The sequence below is a fragment of the Centruroides vittatus genome, unplaced genomic scaffold, assembly GCF_030686945.1.
Source record: "Centruroides vittatus isolate TY-2023 unplaced genomic scaffold, ASM3068694v2 contig_753, whole genome shotgun sequence".
In the NCBI taxonomy this organism is placed as follows: domain Eukaryota; kingdom Metazoa; phylum Arthropoda; class Arachnida; order Scorpiones; family Buthidae; genus Centruroides; species Centruroides vittatus.
In genome coordinates, this window is record NW_027122489.1 from 240995 (window position 1) to 264271 (window position 23277).

A 23277-nucleotide genomic window follows, 5' to 3' on the forward strand; every position below is an offset into this window, starting at 1 on the left:
AAAGGTAGGTATTGCGATTATTTTCTTAAATAAAATCTAACGGGTCAAAATTTTAACTGAAAAATATTTTAAAATATAAAAAAATTTATTAAAGAATGATAAACGAATTGAGAGAAATGGATTATTCTCAAAGTCTTATACTTAGTAACTTACAATTAAAATTAATTTTAATACATATTAAATAATCCAATACAGAAAATATATAATGAATTTCTAAATAAATATCTCTTTTAGTTGCAGAATTTTAAAGTTTATTTATTATTTTTTTAAGACTAAGAATAGACAAATGTTGTTTCATTTATAAAACTAAGACTTAAGAATAAATTTAAACATCATCTCAGTAAGGCTAATATAATGTAACATTAAAATTATATATTCTGCTAATAATGAAATGATCTATTAAATATTTCATGATAGAAATTTTATTATAAGCTATATCTGAATTACGATGAGACTTTTTGATGAAACTTGGTAGCATCGAAGGCGTTCCATCAAATTTTACAAGCTACTAAATATAATTAAACAAACTTGATAGACCGGCTATTTAAGTAGAAAAGTTCAAGTTCAACTCTTAATGTATGAAAAATAAGGCAAGCAACTTGCTCCAACGAGGTTTATTTGATTTTATGCCAAATATTAACTGTTTAAAAAATACATGTAAACTATATTTAAACGATATCATTTCCAGAATCATAAATAATAACGTATCAACAGTTAAAATTTTTATTTTACTTTATTAAATGTATTAAATTCGTCGTTTTTATCGAAAATTAAGCTGTATAAAGTATATCAGTTTTCTGTATTCTCTACAATTTTCAGGTTAAAATTAGGATATTTGTATGTGTAACTTAACCTGACTCCCTCCTCCTTATAATGCTAAGATCAGTAAAGAATCAATAATAATAAATTCATTAAGGAAATTGATATTCTAAACAATTTTTAACATGTTTATGTTCTGATTATAGGCTATAGACTGTTCGAATTTTAAAAAATTTTAAATAAAAATATACGTATTCTTTTACTATTTTTTTTTCTTTTTAAATAAAGAAAGCAAAGTTCATAAACGAATTTACAAAATTAGATTAACACATTAAATATCTTTACAATAATCACATCATCATTTAAGGACTAAACACTAATTCTTTAAAGAGGCCCTTAGAATTTACTTGACTTTAATCGGGTATTAGCCTACTTTTACCTTTTTTTTTTTTTTATAGAATTACAAGATAATGCACTTTTCGAATTAACCTATTCCATTTTTCAAAACTGATCTTTTTTGGATGAATCAGTCAATTAAGCACTTTAGGCTATTTATTACGGCTTTGTTATTTTCTCAAAATTCTTTACATAAAACATACATATATGAATATTAACAACACTTTTCACTCCATGTCTAACGTGTTGCAACATGTAAATATATTTCACGATGATTTACTATTGAATAAATTTTAATATTAATACTTTAATTTATTTACTTCTACTCTATAACACTAAAACATTCTTTTTCGTAAACTGAATTTACTGTTGAATTCTTAGTAATTGCTTTCTACTTAATTAACAAACTTTTGAGAAATTTTGTTTTGTTTGTTCTATTCACATGGATCTGATTATGCCATCAGGAAGTTTAGAAGTCTTATATATTCTAATTTTGATATCATTTTATACATTTTTCTCTCCTACGAAAAATATAATTACTAAACAATAAAAATTATTTTAATAATTTATTCATTTAATGAATGAAAAATTGGAATTAAATGCTCAAGATTCATTGCAAAACAATAGCCGATAAAGATTTTCTCGTTAAGTGTGAAGCATAACTTAAGAAATATTCCTGTCAATGTACAATTTTCTATTATTATAAGACACTTTGCGGTTAAAAAGCCTAATAAACACCTCAAAATACCAATAAAAAACCTATTACGCAAGTTTTAATAATAGTGGAAAATGCTGATGTCCTTCTAAACGATGACCTCTCAATGGATAGACCTACCTTTGAAAGAAGTTATTTCTATTGTACAGTGGGAGTCGATAGCCCCGAGGAAAACAAACAATGTGGTGACAACTAGACCGGTAACAACTTTTTGGATAAGGTTATTATGGACTGAAAACCTGTCGTTTGAGAGAAAAATAACTTGACAACTTAACTTGCCTTTTGTATGATACTTCCGAACGTATTTTTATTGGTTTATTCGATACGTAATGCATTCGCTTTAAATTCGACTTATAACTCAAAATACTTAAAATTTATTATTATTGTTGTTATTAAATTAACAATATAAGTAAATTTACATTATTTTAAAGATTTTTAATGCGAGATTAAAAATCATTCTATGAAAATCTGTAAAATATTTTGTTTTCCTTGTTGTTTATAAAAATTACGTTGTAAAAATATTTTGTAATACAGTATGTCATTCTTTCTAAGCAATGTTCTTTTTCACAGGGAATACCCTACTCATAAATATACAATAGTTTCAAATTTAAATTTAAAATATAAGTTTTTCTTCTTCAAGCATTATTTTAAAAATATAATTTGAACACTTAAATTTTTTTTTTGTTTTAAATATATTGATACTTACAACGATTTAATACAATACCAAAATCAATTTTATTTACAAATATTTCTACTTTAGATTTTTCGTACTGTATCGCCTTCAGAAATTTATGTTTTGCTGATAATGTATTTTATTTCCCAATCAGTCTTTACACGTAATAAACAGAATATCAAATGACTTTTACATGATTTTCTCTACTTATTTAATATTACGTGTTAAGTTAATCTACGTGCAAAAACTTACCAAATATTTTCTTGTTTTTATTCTAAATTTATATAGCGATTTATATGATTTTAAATATAGTACTACCACTATTACTAGAATGGAATTTGTATAAATAATTTTCCGACCGATTTACAGTATATGTTTCATAAGATCTTTATAAAATTAAATATAAAACGAATTTTCATTAAAATTTTGTTTTGTTCATTGAAAAATTCATTTTTTCTTACTGATTTTGGAATATGATGAAATTGGGCAAACTCAAAACAACTTTGCATATGTAAGTATATAATTAAAAGTATTAAATTTATTTTAGATAATGTTAATTATATACTAGTTTATATAAGTATATTTTCAGTATCACACATTTTACTATTTTCAAATACAGTACATTATTAATATAATTTTTTATCTCTTCAGATATATTCCTGCCTCTTCTGCAGAATTGTTCTAAATTGTTTATAAAAGATTATTAAAGATTATTATTATTACTAATACCAGTAATGATTTTATTTAAAAAGTAATTTAATTCAATTCGAATTGCTGATAGCAGTGGGAAAACGTTTCATAAACTTGTTAGAAAATAAATAGTTTCAGGAATATTCCAAATCTATTGTTTATTACTATGTAATTTACATCCGAATTTCAGGCTTAGATAACTGTCACACGACTTAAACTATTTGAGAATTGTTTTCAAGGAACACAATAGATCTCATAATGAATACTTAGACCACTCGTTGATCGTAGGTTACTTACTTTCTTTTTTTTTATAATTACCTTAACATTCAGTAGCTTCCATCTTATATTTTAGCAATCATTTGTCTTCATTACATTGTCAAAAGAAAATCTTTTGATTGGGCTCCTATAAACACACCAATGAACAGATGTCAAATAAGTAAAAGAAATTCCTGTATAAAGGAATATCTAATACTCTTCTTTTGTTTCTTCATTACATTAAAAGACTTTGATCGGAGAATGGAGTAGTATATACAGAAGTATCACCATTTAAAAAAAGGGCAAATCGCTCAAGGCAATGCTAGAGAATGCATTTGTTGAAATTGATAAGTGTTCAATTTAACGATAAAATTGGTATTATAAAAGCTGGAAGGATAATAAGATTGTAAAGATCTTTTGGCTGGTTTAAATTGGAACGATTAGCACGTGGTGGGTAGAGTAATTCTTTAATCACTTGTCAAACCGTCAATTAAATATCATCCAGTTTGTTATCATCAGAACATCATAACATATCAAAACTGAGTGAAAAATAGCGTGTTTTATAAATAACGATAGAAATTATCACATTATTTACTTGCTCCGGGGTATTTTTAGTTATAAAAAATACAACCGAGAAAGGAAAAAATTGAAATTATTCCTTGATTATAATTAAGATTAGATTAATATTTATATTTTATCTAATGTTTGTCACTTACTAGACCGCTATTTTTACCTTATGTTCACGCAATAACCTCATACTTTATTTGGGTTTATCTTACTTTCCTCAAACAAAATAGTTTCAAGAGAATCTTTAGCTGCGGTTAAAATGTTTCTTACATTTACTGATATTTGCACGATAGAAGAAGAAAATAATGATAATAAAATTAGCTTGCTACATATTAAAAATTTAAACTTTCTGTCTAAAAAGTAGCTATTTATAAAGTTAATTTTTTTTCTTATATAAATTAACATAATTTAGGATTAGGTGATTTTTTTCAGAATAAAAAATACAGTTTTATATTAACCATTTTAAACTATATGAAGAATTATAAGTTGTAAACTGTAACTTTTAATATATTAAAATTATTTTCTTGTGTTTTTTTCAAGAAATATTAAAGAATTCCTTTAAAAATCTTTATTTTTTTCTTTTTAAATGGCAGTTTGGAATTCGTTAAATTGTGTTTTAGCTCTTTTCTACTGCTATACAGCTTTATTCTGATTGTTAAATGAATACTATAATCATTATAAATTTTATTAATAATAAAATAGAATCAAAGCTTTTGTAATAAGTCAAATTATTTAAAATATTTTAATTAATTTATATTAGTAATCATTTTATCTTTGGTAGTAATAAATTTCCAAATAATCGTAACCTCCAAAACATTTCGTAAAAAACATCAGTTTCAGTTAACCATTTAGTAATCAAAAAGGCTAAATTTGGGTTTCACACCAAGAATTACTAAAGTAGGTCTTTAGTATATCTTCAATTCTATAAAATTACTAAATTTAAAGTTAAACAATTAATAAATTTAACTTAAATATTTGTTTATTTAAAAAGAATGTGAACCTGTTTTATTTTTTAAACATTCTGTAACTTTGTTAACTCCCTTTTATTTATTCTAGAGCTTTTTAATTTACTTAAAGAAATATTTTTGAAAATAAGAGAAAAAACATAAATGGATTTATTTTTAAACTATTGTTTAAACAATAGTAAATTTGTCGGATTGAAAATCTAATAGAAGTTAAAAGACTAATGACCTTGACTCAAGATAATATAAAGGCTTAACATTAGATAATATTTTCCGTCCAAATGATATATTTTCATTCTGTCATTAATTATTCATTTATTGAGCTAATTAGAGGCCTCACATATTATCGCTAATTTAAAATTCTAATATAATAAGAAAGATGTAGGCTTGAAATATACAAAATTTTGATGGATAAAAAAATAATAAATTTCTTTAAAGTTTATTCTAATTCCTATATTTAAGATATTCAAACTGATTTAGTCAATATATTTTTACTTTTGCATATTTTAAATTACCGTGATCTATCATTCGGGACAACCAATCAATGGCAATAGATCGACTGACGTGATGGATACAACTTTCATTTGATATGATAAGTTCAAAATAACTTTCAATAGATTGTCAATTTGACTTATTTTTATAAATTGATAGTGAATCATTTCAGCATAGATTAGGCCCTATATTTAGGGCCGTACATTAAAATTTTTCAGGTAATTAACATATCCTATAATTTAATTTAATGCATTAAAAGCTTTTTCAGTTTTACATTATACTATATTATTATAAATTAATATAGATAGAAGTATATGCAAATATAAGCCTACTAATAAAATTTAAGAACTGTTTAAAAAACTTTAAAATCATTTATTGTAAAATTACATTATTCTTATATAAACTTAACCCATTTTATAGTGTGTATGTAATAAATTATATATAATTAAAAGCTATACGCACCATTTTATATGTTTTATGTATAAATATAATGTAAAATATAAAATTATTACATGAATGTAGCTTTTGATTTATTTATATTTGAAAGAGAGTTGCAAGTATGCATGCATAAAATGTAAAATTATTTTAAGATTTTATAAACTTTATTAATGAAATTCACAAATTTTCCAAAGGAATTCTTAAATTTGTTCAATTAAATTATAAATTTAAAAGACAACTTTTTCAGTTATGATTTGCATATTTAATAATTTTTTCTAGTAAATATAATTGTTTATCATGTTAATTCATGATTTAAAAAAACATTGAAAAAATAAGCATGTAATGTATTCTGAATATAATTTAAATTATTTTAAATTTCAATAGTCTATATATATTTTATATAAACACCATTACCATTGCAGAAATGATATTTGGAAATCGATATTATCTTAATCTTTAATTACCTGCTACTTTGGGGTAACTCGTTAATAGTTCCACCCTTATGAAGATGATTAAACATATTCTCTAATTCGTCCAATTGTTTTTTCCTTTCGATCGTAACTCTCTCTAATTCCTAAACAAACCAAGAAAGGAACAATAAATAATGTATAATATACCATAAAATTGTTCTGACCTTGTTAAGGCCTCATACTTAATTTCGCGATTGCGTGATTATGTCATTACGAAATATCATTAAAGTAAAGTAGGCTGCACATTTAATTGGCTGATCAGATAAATATAATATAGAGTTGTTAATAGAATAAAAATTAATATTTTTTAATATTTTTATAAGAATCAATGAAATGGGATATTTGCAGTCTTGTCCAATCGCTGTTTTCAGTAAGTCTAACTGCACCTGTACTTGACTCCCTCCTGGGGTCCTCATTTCCTGTCTCAGGGTTGGTGACCCCCATTGGATAATCACTTAAAATATTATTTATGCGCTTTTTTTTTATTGTTTTTAACAAACTTGAAACTATGAAATTAAAAATAAAAAAAACCTAAACAAGGATAGCCTATTTCCAAAATATCTTTGGCCTGTAAGACAATAAATAATAAATTTATTACCGAATGAGATTTAATCTATAAAACCGAATTTATATATACGTAAAATTATAAATTAATTTTTAACATTTTTATGGCACATGTTAAAAAATTCATATTAAACAAGTCCTAAAGGAGTAAGCATTTAGAATTGCTAATCAAGAACTTAATACCAATAACAAACTGAAAACAGACATAAATTATGTATAATAATTTTGAACAAAAAATATCCTTGTCTTATCATTATTGTACTGTAATATATATATAACTGGTTTGAAATTTTATTTATAAATAATTTAAATAAAATAAATAAAAAATCTTAAATCGTAAATTTAATATGAATTATATTTAATCTAATCCGTCTAAATAGAGAATTCAATAAATTAATTGATTTAATCATATTTATTAAATTTTAGAATGCTTTCTTATAATTGAAGAGATCGCAAGAAAATGCTATAAAATATTTTTATTTTTAATATAATTATAATTTATAATACAAAAACTTTAATATAATAGTATAATTTATGTGTATGTTTATTGATAACAGTAAGTTCATGATTAAAAGAACCGATCACTTTCCAGCCATTCGTTTGGAGAGTCATCTGATGTTACGTGAGAAATTCCATTAATATACCGTGTATCCATACACAAAGAGGCTGTGTAACTTGAATCGAAATAAAAATATATACATATATATTTTTCGGAGAAGCATACTTTTGTGTATTGAGATCTTCAGTTTAAATATATATTAGTTAAGTGTTTATATGTATAATTAAATTTACGCTTTGCCAAATTATGGGATTTTAATTCCAAAGTTTAAACTAAAAGAATTAAAAATCTAAATAAAAATACCATCATAAAATAATCTGAAAAATTACAAATGTATACGATAGAAAATTGGTAAAGGGGAAAAATACATTACTAGAATTCTAATTTATAAACTGTAAATGTTTAAACACATTTCAAATTACACTATTGAAACTTTATATTTTTATTCGTAAATTATAAAATTTCGATTGTATTGTTTAATCATTTATAGAAATATTAAATAAATAAATTTAGTATATAATTAAATCATAGTAATATTGAAAATACACTAAACCAATTTTGAATTCTAGTTTTGAAATTGAATATCTAGTGCTATTTTTAGATTATAAATTTTAATGTTCAAACATAATTAATTTATTAAATTAATTAATTAAAATTTAAATTACACAATGTAGAAGAAAGATACTTTAACGTTATTATATGTAATAATTATATTAAAATTCTGGAGGAATGTCAATAACATTGACTTTAGTTTTAGTTAATTCAAATAAGGTAACCATTTATTGTTAAAACTCTTTACAAAGAAAGTATTTTAGATAAATAAAATCATTTTATAATTTCATAAAGTAAGTATAATTGCTACAGGTTATTATAATTTTTATAATAACAATCCTAGATTTCTTTTGATATTTGTTATAATTGATTTTATTTTATTAATAAATATATTTATAAATATCATGAATAGAAATACAGTATTTAAATCGGGAGCAGTAATTTTAAGCAAATAATTAAATTTTTATTTGCCCCTAGAGAATCTTTCATTGGAAAATAAAGAATTTTTATTCATTGAAAACAATTAAACTTGAGTTGCTCTTCACATAAATCAATGTATCTGGATATACGTAAATTATTACAATTGATTTCTTTGGTCCTTTGACTTTTTCTTTTTAATTCGTATTTTTTTTGTTTTTTTTAGAAATTCAATCGTTCAAAATATTATTATTAAATATATACCTATATATTTTTATTGATAGATAGATAAGGGTCAAATTTTTATCTTGCCAAACACAAAGAAAGGAAATGAAAAATAATAGGGTTAAATATTATAACCTGAGAATAATAATGATAGACATTTAGAAAGTCTTGAGATATGCCTATAATTCTTTAATTTGACTTAATTATATTTTAATCTTTAATCATGCCAAATTAATCGTTTATATTAATTCAAGTGAGCCAGAAGGATTAACTGGAGCTAATTTAAATCATAATAGATCTAATAAGAGACGTTAAACTTAATCAGCCTGAAACAAGACTAGCAAATAGACTACATGATAAAATAAATTACAACTCTATCATCTAAAGTATAAGAATAGAGTCAAGCCTGAAGGCAAGAAGGGGACTAAATATAAGACCAAATCTGAACGTCTCTATAATCAAGTCAAGGTTGATAAGGGTTGTTTAATTTCGTATGCAGCAATTAAATACTTCTTACTTACTTTCGATCATACAACAACTTAATGTTAAGACATACTGAAAAATTCATTTTAAAATCTATCAATATTTTAAAATTGTTTTAAAATTCAAGTTAATTAAAATATTCTCGCAAAGCAAGAGTTAAATTTTAAATTATGCAAATGAATTATATCGTATCAGATTTATATGGCTTTTTCAGTTCTCTTTACCTTTTAAGATAGACCAACGACAATTCCAATTTTAGATATAAAAGGCTTAATTCAACATTTATAAAATTTTTTTAAGAATTTTGGTAAATATTTAAGTAAACGAAGATTGTATCAAAACTGTATACTCTAACTATTTCATTAATTTATTTTATCACAAATAATTATAATTAAGTGATGTAAGTAATTTTAAAAAATCCCAAAACAGCGAAATATAGAGTGAAGAATAACTTAGAATTATCCTACATGTTTAGAATATTATCATATAAGCTATATTTGAAGTTGATTTAAAAAGATGACTTTAAATTTAGACGAAGGAATTTTTAAAGTCATATAATGCAATCACTCATAAGTTATTTCAGAATGTTTTATATAAAACATAATAGTATACTAAATAAATCACCGAAAAACTATGCTTTACTATCTTATAGATTCAGATAATAAGTGATGATTATTTCGGTATAATAAAATTTTACAAGAAACAAAATGCAAAAATTTAATATTAAAGATTTATCATTTTGCAAATTGTTTAATCAATTATAAAGCCTTTAAAAAAGGACTTTATTAATAAATTTATTTTTAAATTAAAGATTTTCCGATGGGCATAAAATTTCATCTTTAAAAAACTGTATAATAATCAGACAGATTTTTAGTATAAATTGTAAATTTTATTTATTCGTTTTTAATTCTGAAATTTCAAAAAATATTTTAGAATTTTAAGTAAGAGAGATATAAATATCTTTATGAAAATAAACCCATGTGATGATATTTCTCTCTTTTTTTCCTATACACTTTGAAACTGGCAGTAAAAAATTAGAACCGTATGTAGGCTCCTTCGATATTTGAAGAAGTTGCCGTAAAATAAATTACGAATAAAATTTACATTTTAAATTATAAATAGTGAAAGAATAATTTTTCTGAACATTTTTATCTTAAAAAGAATTTTATAAAACTGTCCTTGAAGGAAAACAATTTCTATATGCACCCCGAAGAAAGATATATTCTTATCCTTATTACACTAGAAGGAAAAACTTGTTAAGTCAAACCTCGCCGATCTAAAGAACAGTAACACATACAAAGCACAGGAACCTCCCCGTGTCACACCATTGACACAAAAACCTTATTGGATATGTCCGTTCAATGCGTTTGTCACTGGTCGACGTTGCGTACAATCGGGAGGAGCCAGACTAAGCTAACAACCAATAAAATCCAGCAATCACACGTCAATCATAACGGTGCAGAAGTCAAAGTGGTTAGTATAGCGAGAAAGGCACTGTGGGACGCAGAGTACTTCTTCCTCTGTACAGACAAGCATCTGTTCTCCAAAAAAGGGTTTCGACTTAAGCTTATAGAAGCATAGCCTCAAGAAGGTGGATGTACATTCTTGAATTATGACCGGTAAAGGATTATTATGGTGGAACCGCTTCGTCTGCAAGGGTTGGTTTATCCCGAGCGAGGTATGGAGTTCTTACTGTGTGTACAGCTGGTAGGAACTTCATACCATGCTCGTGATAATTCTCAACACACCAACGATAAGGACTTCGTATTTTCAAGCGGTGAGCATTTCATCTTGTGTCAGCATGTTCTTAGTGTCTATTTTATGTATTAACTGTGTATATTCATTCAGTTGAGAAGTACGATAGGGTAATTTTTTTAAATCATATTCTAAGTTGCCGTAAAGCCGAACTTACCTCATTTTTAGTGTCGACATCAATATGAAAGGAATAGAGACGTTGCAATTTTTCAAAACAGTTTCTACCAAGTAACACCAAAAAAGGATTTCGAGTAGAGTAAAAATCCAAGTCTATATCTAAAATATAGGAAGATTCTTTTATATTTTCAACTTCTAATAGATTTAATTCATTCTTTAGTTGTGATGGAGAGCTGGTTTCAGTAAAGACGGAAAACTTGTTTGGCATTTTCACCTCTGTTAACTCGGAGGCAATTTTGGAGCCATCAATTTGTTTGACAGTCTTCGTAACACCCAATAGTGGTTCACAAGGTTGTGGCGAAACTTGCAATTTTTCAGAGACAAAATCGCCCGAGGCCTTCGAAGTTATCTTAACGTGAGTCTCTATTTGTTTCGATCTTATATCATTTCTATAATCTTCATTTAGGCAATCCTTATCCGTTCTAAGAGGATCTATTTTATATGCTTGATTATCCTTTTCTGTAACACATTCTTCATAATTTATCGTCTGAACAATTAAATTTATTTCATTCTTATCGTCTCTCAAATTTTCTGGCATTGAATACAATAATTCACTCACAAAATAAGGTTCTGGACATGTTAACCTGCAAAAAGAAATAATTTAAGAATTAGTACATTTTCCCAATTTTTCATAAATATATAGAATTTAACCCTTTTATTCTTATTCATTTTTAACTTGTTTTTGTTATAAATCCAGTATAATTACACTCATAAACTCAATTTTGATAGGCTTAATAGATAAACTAATTAAAATATCTAATATTAAACTTTAAAATGTCATTTACCAAGTATTGTAAGTAAATTATAGATCAGAAAAGTATTCAAATTTTATATAACAAAACTAGGCCTATAATAAATAACAGATCCACAGAATAATAAGTTAATTGTAATCCCATATTCATCTTGGATATTTTAAAAATATTCTTTGTGTTGTTAGTACATTACCTTTATTATAATAAAACATATAGAAAGGATTAATTCAATACACAAGCCTAAAATAGGATTACAGTTATTCAAAGTCAAAGAATATTGTATTTACTGATCTTAGGCTTAGGCCAACATTTAGTTTTCTCCTCGAAACAGAACATGTAATTTCCCATATTCCAAAGAAAACTATTACTGATTTTGAATGTTTCCTTTAATAAATTCTTCTAAAAATGTATGACAATTAATACAGTTCATATACTTACCTCAAAATTCAGTAATAGGCCTACAGGAATATAACGTAAACTCACCTTTAAGTACATATTTATGTTTCTATTTAAAATTAATTTTTTTAAATAAAATGTTCGTGTACAGGTATTAAGAAATGTACTGTGATATATGTTTTTTGGAAAATTTGTATTTTTTTGTAATTTTATTAATTTTTAAGATTACTAATAAACGTTTTGTTATATATTATAAAGTTGTAGTGTTGCATATCATTATTATTATTTTTTTATTTTTTTAAACAGCTTCTGGCGATGATCTTTTAACTACAAAAATTATATAAATTTATGTTAAATATTGGCGAAAATATAATATTAAATTCTAATTACTCTTAATTTTTTTTGGCTTTCTTATAAGAAAATTTACTTCGATTTTAAAAGTCTAGCTATGAATCAAAAGACAAAGAATTATTTTCAGTTTCATTTGCCTACATCACAAGTATAAAGTAATATAAATTAAAATTAAAAAATCTAATATTTAAATAGAAAAATCTAAAATTTTTAGCATTAATTCGCAACTCTTTACGATAGAATTTTTTAAAGTAATATTCCCATTAAAATGTCCCAAATTTATAATTATAAGTATATTCCCACAGGCGAATATGGCTTCTCTGTTGGATTTTAATCATTTATTTTGTAGGTCAAGAATCTATGTTATAAGTTATAGATATAAATATACTATAGCTTATAAGTTTATAAATAAGTTGGTATTTATTTATAAATTAATCATTTAAACTTCAGTTTCTTTTGTCTATATTTAGCCTAATATTTTACTATAATAAAAAAATAAAAAAAAAAAGAAAACAGAAAGTGAAAAATTTTGAATTTTTAGATATAGATTTTTATATAATTTTAGAATTAAATCTTAAGAAATCATAGAAAAGTTCTTTTCATGATGCCATAAAAAAATAATTTAAAAGTATAATTAAATAAAGATATTTCAAATAAAATGTCTTTCAAACGCTAAAAGTAAGTTCTTAAACTCTGACTCAACTTTTTTCAGAAACTCAGAAGTGAAACTAAAAAGGGTTAAGAAAATTGAGGGTAGGGATGGGGTTTTGAGGGGAGTTTCACCATTTCATTCCATCAGGTAACCCCCTGGCTTGTTTCTCACGCTCCAACCCTTCTCAGACGAGTTTTTTTCTTGGTCTACTGCTTTTCTTCTTCCAACTGCATCGCCCAGCAGATGGTAAGCAAAGGATTTGGTTTTTACCTGATACCTCATTAATCAAAGACTTATCCACCATCTTCTTTGTATGAGGGGGAAGGTTTTACTAGAAAGAGTTTATCTTTTTCTTTAAGGAACCGGTTGTTCGACTTTTTTCTATGCTATTACATATGGATACTTTGTAAATATAGTAGTATATCTACAGGTTCCGTTAAAATATTTAGTATAAATTGAAGAACTATAAGAATATAATGTCTCTTCTATATGCTAAAATACCAGTATTGAGTATAAATTTGTGCTTGAGACTTGAAACAAAGTTACAAACAACAAAACTTTCAAGATCAAAATCACAATAATTTCAAACGATTTTGTAATAGTATATTTAGACTCAAACTTTAAGTCAATCACGTTATCGAAATTTTTTTCTTTTTGTAGAATTTCCTAATCTTACTTTAAAAGTTAGACTTGTAGACAAATTGAAGCAATTATATCATGTAAACTTAGTCAATACTATTATTTTGTAAATTGAAAATTTTAAATTTGAATTAACCTAAAAAAATTTTAATTTAAATGTTAATTTAAAATTCATAAAATGTTTGATTCATTTAAAAAAATATAGATTTGACCAATCGTCGCCATCCTAAAAATAGAGAAATATTTAAATTTCTTCGAATTTAATAATTCATTTATTAAAATATTTTTCTAACTAAAGTACATGTAGAATAAATATTACATATTTTTCAGCCTATAGGCCAATCGTTTATTTTGGATCAATTCCAAATCATAATTTCAATATATGTATAAAAAAATACATATCATTCGTTACCAATGTACAGGTACATATTTTTTTTTATATACAAGCAAATACTTTTTCTTTGTTTTATAAAGAAAACCCGCACTTAAATTTTGCAATAAGTTAATAAAATTGTTTTTTTTATGTCGCTACTCAGAACTAATTTCTTTTCTATTTAGATCCATGGACCTATTTTCTAATATCATTCTTCTTACAGAATACTGATTTAATCTATTTTTGGCCTATATGACAGGATTAATTATCAATAGTTAGAATAAATTAATAAAATTTATAGACCTATATCTACTGATATTAATTCTAAATTATCTTAAAATATAACAGCTTATATACATAAGTGTCTATGTAGATAACTTTAGAAATGGCTTATTTCTATGAATAAAAATTTATTTTAATTGTAAATATATAGTAACATTCAAGTTAAAATCTTTCTGAATAAATAGATAACATATCAAATTTAATATCATTTTATTAAAAGTTACTTTTAATGAACAATACTTGAAAATTTAAATGTTTGTAATTAAAAAAATGAAAGTAAAAATCACTTTCTAGAAATCTGGATTATTAAAATTCCTAATTAAGTCTGTTTAACATATGATATTCTTTCAACAAATCATTACTATATCTATGTTTAGAAATAAATTTCTTATTCAAAAAACTTGATTTAAAAACAGTTTTGATTATTTCTTGAGAACATTTGAATTAAATAAAATTAATTAATTTCAAATAAAAAATAAAATTTATACGTAAAAATTACAGAAATGACCATAGAGAAGTTTTTAATTTCGTGTAATATCGAATTCTCCCATGTTTTATTGTAGTAGTAGGCCTGTATTCGTATAGGTGTATATCTGTTAAAGGTAGACATAAATTCTTATTTAGCCTCTACTTTTCTACATACTTAAACATCAAAGATGGTGCGATAAAAATTATTAAACGTTATCCTTGATTTTGGAGATCCTGTTAGCTTACGGATTATATTTACATTGCATCGCATTAAGAAGTTCTGTATCTTATTAATAGGATGACCAAATATGAAAGAAATGTCAAGAGTCGGCTATAAGAAACGGAACTCTTGTAACTAAATATGTTATAGTTTTTGTTTATTCTCATCCTACTACTACTTACTCATTTGATACTTGAGCAGGCTCTGTGTTTGAAGAAACAAAAATAGCTTTGACCTAAATATGACTAGCTCTTTGTCACTTCATAATTAAGTCTATTAATAATTGATATCTGGAGAATTCAATAATTTCATTTCGTTTGTATTTGGGTTTATATTTATTTTGAAATTCAACGTTGAGAAATATTAGTTGTGAAATTTACTTTTGCAACAGATTTAATAGCATTATACTTTTTGGCCAACTTTGAAAATTCATTATCATATAAAATTTCATAAAAATACATTACCTTTTTCAATGGGCTTGCATTTCAAGATGATGAAATTTGTATTCTCATATATATGTTTAAATATCGCTTTTAAGGCATATAAAACTACTATTTAAAGCTAATTTATTACCATATTAATGTAGTAAAAAATTATTTTCCGAAATATTTTGATAAATTTTTAGTGAAAAATTATTCAAAGAAAAAAAAACTTAATGTTTATCTATTCTTCACAAATTTTTAATGTTGTCAGTTGGAAAGCAATAAGACTGGATGTCGACTTTACTTGACAGGTGTTTATATCTTAAAACTCGATTCACATTGGCACGGATCTACAGTTCAAAGGTCAGGATGAGATAACCGAAACAGAAAGCCTATCTTCCAAGCATCTATATTATAAAGAGTTTTTTTTAATTAAAAATTGCAAACTCGGCTTACCCTTAATCTAGATTATGTAAATTAATTTAATTATGTTTATTGATATATGACTATCACTTATAAAGAAATAATATTAAAATTATATATAGATAGATCGGCATATATGGCTATACATATAGATCTTGCAACAGATAATGTCGAATCTTTGCATCTTCAAATAATTTCTGACAGAATATGTTTGTTTTTTATACATAAATAATATATAAAATAGTTTACATCATAACTTATAATTATTGTTTAGTGGTCTATATGTTGTATTTTCATTGGTTTAGACTTATTTAATAACGATGAAATTGTTTAATTAAAAGAAAAAATATAATGCCAAATATTTTTATATTAAATATATTTTATAAAAACTCCTATACTGTAGGCCAAAGATTCATTTAATTAGAGCCTAACACAAAACACAAATTGCAACATATAGCTTTTTGTTTTCTGGTGTAAATGTAGTTTTTCAGAAAGCTTGTATTGTGAGTATTCAAACTCTCATTGATAAAATTATTATTCATTTTTTGTACCTTCTTTTCAAGCAATTAAATAATAAATTTTGAAATCTTAACTGAAAAATCCTTCAGTTAAATAAAATTAAATCCTTCAATAAATAAAAACGGTAACAGTCCTATTTATTTCTTCAAACAAAATACATACAACTGAATCCACATTCTCAAAAGAATGTAATAAGCTAATGTAACTTTATACGACTTAATTCAGCATGATAAAATTAATGTAATATCCTATAAAATTTTTATTTTATTCAAATAATCATCATATTATGTACTCATTTTTATGAATCATGTAGCAAAAGTGTATAATAGTCTAGCTTAAGCTTGCTTTTAGATTAGGCTATATGTAACTTCAATTTTTACATAGTTACAAATATCAAGTAAACTCTTCAGAATCTAAAATTACATAAAAACAACAAGATTATTTATCTACGAAATTCTTTTTTTATGAAAGATATTTTGGTTTAGATAATTTAACTCATAACAGCTTTTGTGAAAAATGAATTATAATGAAAAATAAATAGCAGTGAAAATATCTTATAATTTGAGAGACAAATATAGTTTTGAGTAATATATTAACTTCGTTAATAGATTGCTTAAGACTATACTGTTTGCCTATTCCAATTTATAAGGCACTAATTCTAACATTTCTAATAAAATGATTAAATTTAAACTACATGCAAAAATTCTGTAATTTACAGAAAAACTATAGCTTAAGTATCTTAGTAAAAGCACTATAACTTCATAAATATAACTGTTTAGATTAAAATAATATCATGAAACATATATTATATCTTAAATACTATTCAAATGTTATTAAAGTCGAATTTATTATTAGACTCTTAACTTATACAATTTCAGATATTAAAATTATCTGAAATTGTAATATCTTAAAATTTCAGATAGGTTTATTTTAATTCTCGGCTCTCAATTGGCATTTGTAAGCATTTATAAAGTTTTAATGGCTATCAATATAGCAAAGTTCTCATAACACAAAGAGCTGTTATTTCTCACCATGTTGTACTTATAATCTATCGGTTTTTTTTTATATGGACAAATACTAAACAAATGTTGGAATACTTTTAGAAAATGATAGTGTCTGCATAAAAGCCTTCTCTTATGAAATAAGAAGATTATAGTCCATTTTGTTATTCTTAACTTTCATTTTATAAGGTATACAATCTTTCAATAGGTCATATTTAATTAATAACCTATGTGAGAGTAAGATTGTGGATCTATATTTTGGATATAGACTAAACTACATGATAAAATTTCAAAATATATCAAATTTTTTACATTGATAATTAAAGTTAAATATGTACAAAATTTTTTATTAATGATTACATTATAACAATCAATTATGGTTTGTGAATATAAATATGATTATTTATTTTTAATGTTTAACTTTTATTTCTAGATTTAATATTCTGCAAAGATTAAATGTATAGTTAATATAAATGATATGGAATGTGAAAGTATAGGCCTATTCTATTTTTATGTCTTTTAATGTATTTTAAATTTATTAAATAATAATAATATTTTAGACTGTTGTTAAATTTTTAGCTCACTGAAAAAATTTTAAAGATTTCATGGCATTAACTACATGGAAAAAATTTGACTATTCTTCTTAATACAGTAAATAAAACGAAAATATATAAAACAGATTAGACTAATATAGAAAAGGCTACGTTAGACAGTTAAACATTAAATTCAAATATCGGTGCTAAACTAACGTCCATTGAGCAGTCATCATAAGATTATACAGAAATAAATTTTCATATTCGTTACTTAAATTTAACTAATTAAAAATTGGATAAACCTAAAACAAATTTATGAATTACTTCGATCATAAAAATTATTTTCAATTTCCACCATTTTTCTTTATGTAGACTATTTTATAAAATTGACGAAATTCTCTTTTCTCAATCTTAAATTGTGATAAAGTAATGCCTAAAAAGTTCAAACACAATTTAAAGTTAATGAAGGTATCATTTGGAGATATGAAATTCAACTTTTATCATAAAATAATTTCCATTTTCCTTCTGCAAATCTATGCTATCTATGAAATATTATGAAATAATGCTAAGATATTTACAAAATTCTTATGACTACTACAAAACTAAATATCCTAATTTTATGATTAGTTAAAATGAATCTGAATAATATTTTATAGCGCAAACCAAAAAAACAAAAATCATTATAATATCATATGGCATAACTCAATTATAAATTGTGGGAATGATATCCTCAAGTAAATCTTGTCCTTGAGATTAATAAACCTTTTAATTCGTAGCTTGTTTAAAATGAACTATCATATGACAAACAGAATATTATTTTCAATATTCTATACATATAACACAATTAAAAATGATTTTTTTAAATATTTAAATAAAGATATCTGCATTTTAATAAATATAACATTGTTATTTTTGGGGGAAAAAAATCCGCTTCATCAAGCTTAATTTCAAAATTGTACTTTAATTGTAATTATTAAAGATACTTAAGACAATTCTAATAATTAGTATTATGAATTGAGAAGAACCATTGAACCCTTTCATTCAGACAAGGTCACATTAAGTTCTTATTGTGATAAATGAACAAGTAACTAATTTTAAAATTTGATTGTCCCACGATAACTTTAATATATTCTTTATTTATACTTTAAAATTTGATTTATAATACAATTTTAAGAAACAAAATGAGTGTGGAAGAGTTATGAAAGTTTAAAATGAGTGTTTTTGTTGGCAAGTCTACATCCTAAATTTCTTTTATGAAAAGAAATAAATTCTATTTTTGATCTATAATTTAAACAATAATAATAATAATAATCTTCAGATAAATTCCATAACAAGAGAAAGAAATTTCAAGATTGCATACTATATGATTTCGTATCATATATCAATATATGATATAACATTTACATTGATATGTCAATCTAATTTATATTAAGAAGATAATAAATTATCTTAGATATATATTTTTGTTTAAAAATAGGCCTCTATATATATGTGTGTGTGTGTTTTAAAGATAAAATAAAAGTCCATTCCTTTTTTCTGACTTTGAAAGAATGGGCTCTCATTGTTATTTATATGATTTTTGTGATATGCATTTCATTCCTCAGTCTATAAAATTATAATTATATAGTAATGTATGGCATTCATGAATCTTGCATAATGACAGAAATTTGAAGTTGTTGCTCTCTTTATGACTGATAGACTCGACTATAAATCAGAATAAAGTTCCATATTTTTACATATGTTTATTTAGTAAGTGGGTGGTATATTTAACAAGCAAGACTACAAGTTGTACGAATTTATTGAAATTAATATCAATATATAATTATAAATTATTTATTAAATTATTTTAATAAATATTTCTTGGACTAATTTAATTGTATAAGATTATAATATCATTACTCCTAAAATTATTTCGAATATTTTTAAGATATTTGAACATGAACTAGATCGACAGATAAATTGTAAAGTACTGTACGTTCATAAATAAATTAAAACAAAAAAGAAATTTTGATATTCAGCATTAATATTATAAATTAAAAGTTCAGAGTTTAAATTCTATTATTTGGGCTTACATTTCATAAATTAAAAATTGTGAAATGGCTTTTCCAGCCCTTAAAATTTCGGTAGATTTTTGAGATAGACTTTTACTATACATCGCCACTTCACAAATTTTGTACGTTAACTTATCGAATTATAGTAATTTAATAATTTGTTACTATAATTTGAATGCATCCTGTTTCGATAATTTTGTGTGTCGAATAATAAATGTAGAAACTACAAGTTTATTTCATTTGTTTATATTTTTTCAGTTTCAACAGTCGACTAGTACCAAAATCGACCAGATGAATTGCAAATATAATTTATAAATTTATAAATAGTACATAACACTTTAAATATAAACTTAATTAAAATATACAAGTTTGTAAATAAAACTTAACTGAATATTTTATATTTAAAGTTGTAGAAAATAATTTTTTCTAGAATTTAGATTTATAAAGACGACGAAAATTAAATATAATTTAATCATATTTTCAGACTCATTGATAGAAATTGCGACTATAATCATATTTCATTGCCACAAAATCAGGATTTATCATACAGCTTTTGAATTTCACAATTAGTTAAAACAATTACGATAAATATTCGTTGAACAATTTAGATCTTTGTTGAATATAAACTGAATCGTAGTTTCTTTCTTTCTTTCTTTTTTTTTAAAATTAAAAACAATGTATGCATTAGACTTATTCATATTTTTTTGTTTAGGATTTTAGCGGACTTTCCGTTGATCTCTCGGGGAAAAAAATGATGATAAAAATATTCATCAGATAACATCTAATACATATTTTCTGCAATAGAGCAGCTGAATCGTTCATAAATACAGGAGAAAGGGTTATACCATGAAAACCAGCTGTTATAAGAATCCCCTTCCTCTTCTCTCCGTCTGGAATAACAAAAAGCCCTTTTGTACTGTGGTGATGCAGACATTTAAAAAATTGAGGATTGACACTATTTGGGCGATTCCATTGTTATAGTCTAGACAGAAAGGGTTACAGTCCGCATACCACGTCGGAGCTATCCTGGTTTCCACCCGTATTGATCCAACGTTGATGACTACTGAGACATCTGCTTGTGTATATATTTTACCAATGGACTGAACGAAATCCAAATGGACGTCGCCGTCTTCTGATTCTGAAATTTCAAATCAAGCTCATCTTTGTACAACTGTGATATAATAATGTTTATCCAATAAATATTTCACAAATTAGTCTATTGTTATTAGATCCTGTTTGTGGCTCTCTTGATAACAGTTGTGTTCAGAGATATTGAATAATAAATATTACTTTAATTGATAATACAATGTATCAGTTTTTTATTTAATAGCATTAAAATTTCTTATCATACTTAGTAGAAGTTTTCATTTTTTCTCAAATATTATAATTAGATAGAAGTTATATAAAAAACTTCTCTAATAATTACAATTTAAACACGTATATTACAGAGGGAAAACGGTTGGGCCTCTTATTCATATTCATTAAAACACAACTCTTAACAGATGTACAGATCATATACGATACTTTAAATACATTAAAAGACTTGAGTAATATAAGAACTTAGTCCTTGTTTTTAAATATTTAAAAAAATTTCAATAATATTATAATTATCTTGGTTCAAATTGTTTCAAAAAGTTTTCATCCTTAAAATATCGAGTAATAGAACAAATAATAATAATAATAATATTTAATCCGTAAATTAAAATTGGTAAAAATTCAATAATAAAAATAAGCCGGATAATACTGTATATAATAAGCTTAATAAGCCAGATAATAACGTTTAAAATAATTAATAGAATTAAAGTCATAAATTAATTCTATAATTATTAAATCACTAGCAAATTAAAAGAAAATTTTCTTATAATTTCGGGCTATATTTTAAATGATTGCTGAAACGATCGACTTTAAGAAAGGCATGTGAAATGATCAAGTCCGGAATGATTCAACAAGAAAAAAAAAAATGGTATCATTTATAATAATAACAATTTAGGTGTAGGTATTAGTTTAAAATAAGAAATTGTGAACTCAAATGAATAGGAGAGTTAAAAAGATGAGCAAAATTAAAATGAAACTACTTGCAAAAAGTAAATATCACCCCAGGTTAAGGAAGCGAGTTTATCTTCGGAGGAACGAAATGATAGGTCCTCTGTTACAGACCATCATCTCTTTCTTGTACGTAAATGATAAGGCTTCATAAATGATATAAGTTAACGACTAATGTGAAGGATGTTGAAAGATCGTGCAAAAAACAAAGAAGTGAAAAAAGCTGGTGTCAGTTTCTTACACCGAAGGTGACAGATGTTCGTATTTAGCTGTACTGCAATTAGTTTGTTCGATTCAGTTAGCAAATTCTTTCATGTGTCAAAAGCTTAGCTACTGTTCTTCAAGGTTTTAAAACGAACAGTAACGAAAGCAGCATATGTAAAATTTTTAAAAAAGTGCTCGCTTGGCCTTGACATTAATGATTATATTTAATCTAGGTTTTAGGATTAAAAGTTACGATAAAAATTCTTATCGAAGATAAATCTCTCGAATAAATTTTGTAAGAAGTTTTAAAAAGTTGTATTTAAATAGGCCTACAACTTATTAAAAGATTTAAAAATAGAAAAAAAAATAGCAAACGGATCAACTTAATAAATTCTTAAACAAAAAAATTATAGGCTAATTTTGTTTAAATAACTTTATTTGTTGTATTAATTCCTCTTAAAAAGCTGTCATTTAAGTAAATAAAAAACCGTACGAATTGTTCTAAAAACATTCATTTTCTGGTAACAACCTCAACCTATACTTATATAAATAAGAAAAGAAAAAAAAAAGGCGGCTAAACCTAAAAACCAATAAAAAAAATAACCATACAATTATACGTTTTTCGACAAATAAGATAAATTATTTTTTTAAAAATTTAAAAATGAGATTTTTTAAACTGAAATATTCTATCCTCCTCTTTTTTTTATATCACAAAGAATCCTTTTTGGCGCGAAGTTCTTACTTATTAAGACTAGTCCAGCCTCAGGCTTAAATGGCTACCAAAAATGCATGGTTTTTT

General features: G+C 24.4%; 1 protein-coding gene and 1 long non-coding RNA gene across 2 annotated transcripts in view; one reads left to right on the forward strand and one right to left on the reverse strand.

The window, feature by feature from the left end:
* The window catches only part of MESR6 (misexpression suppressor of ras 6), a 154582-nt gene that overhangs the window by 70930 nt on the left and 60375 nt on the right, over positions 1–23277 (reverse strand). The window contains exons 4-5 of the mRNA XM_067277660.1: positions 11130–11733; positions 6412–6521 (exon numbers count right to left, since the gene is read on the reverse strand). Of these exons, the coding sequence (XP_067133761.1) occupies positions 6412–6521; positions 11130–11733 (714 nt within the window). The remainder of the gene's footprint in view (positions 1–6411; positions 6522–11129; positions 11734–23277) is intronic.
* LOC136981343 (uncharacterized) lies at positions 11385–21538 on the forward strand. Its single transcript, XR_010881691.1, has 2 exons — positions 11385–11504; positions 20944–21538. It is a non-coding gene; the product is annotated as an uncharacterized lncRNA (long non-coding RNA).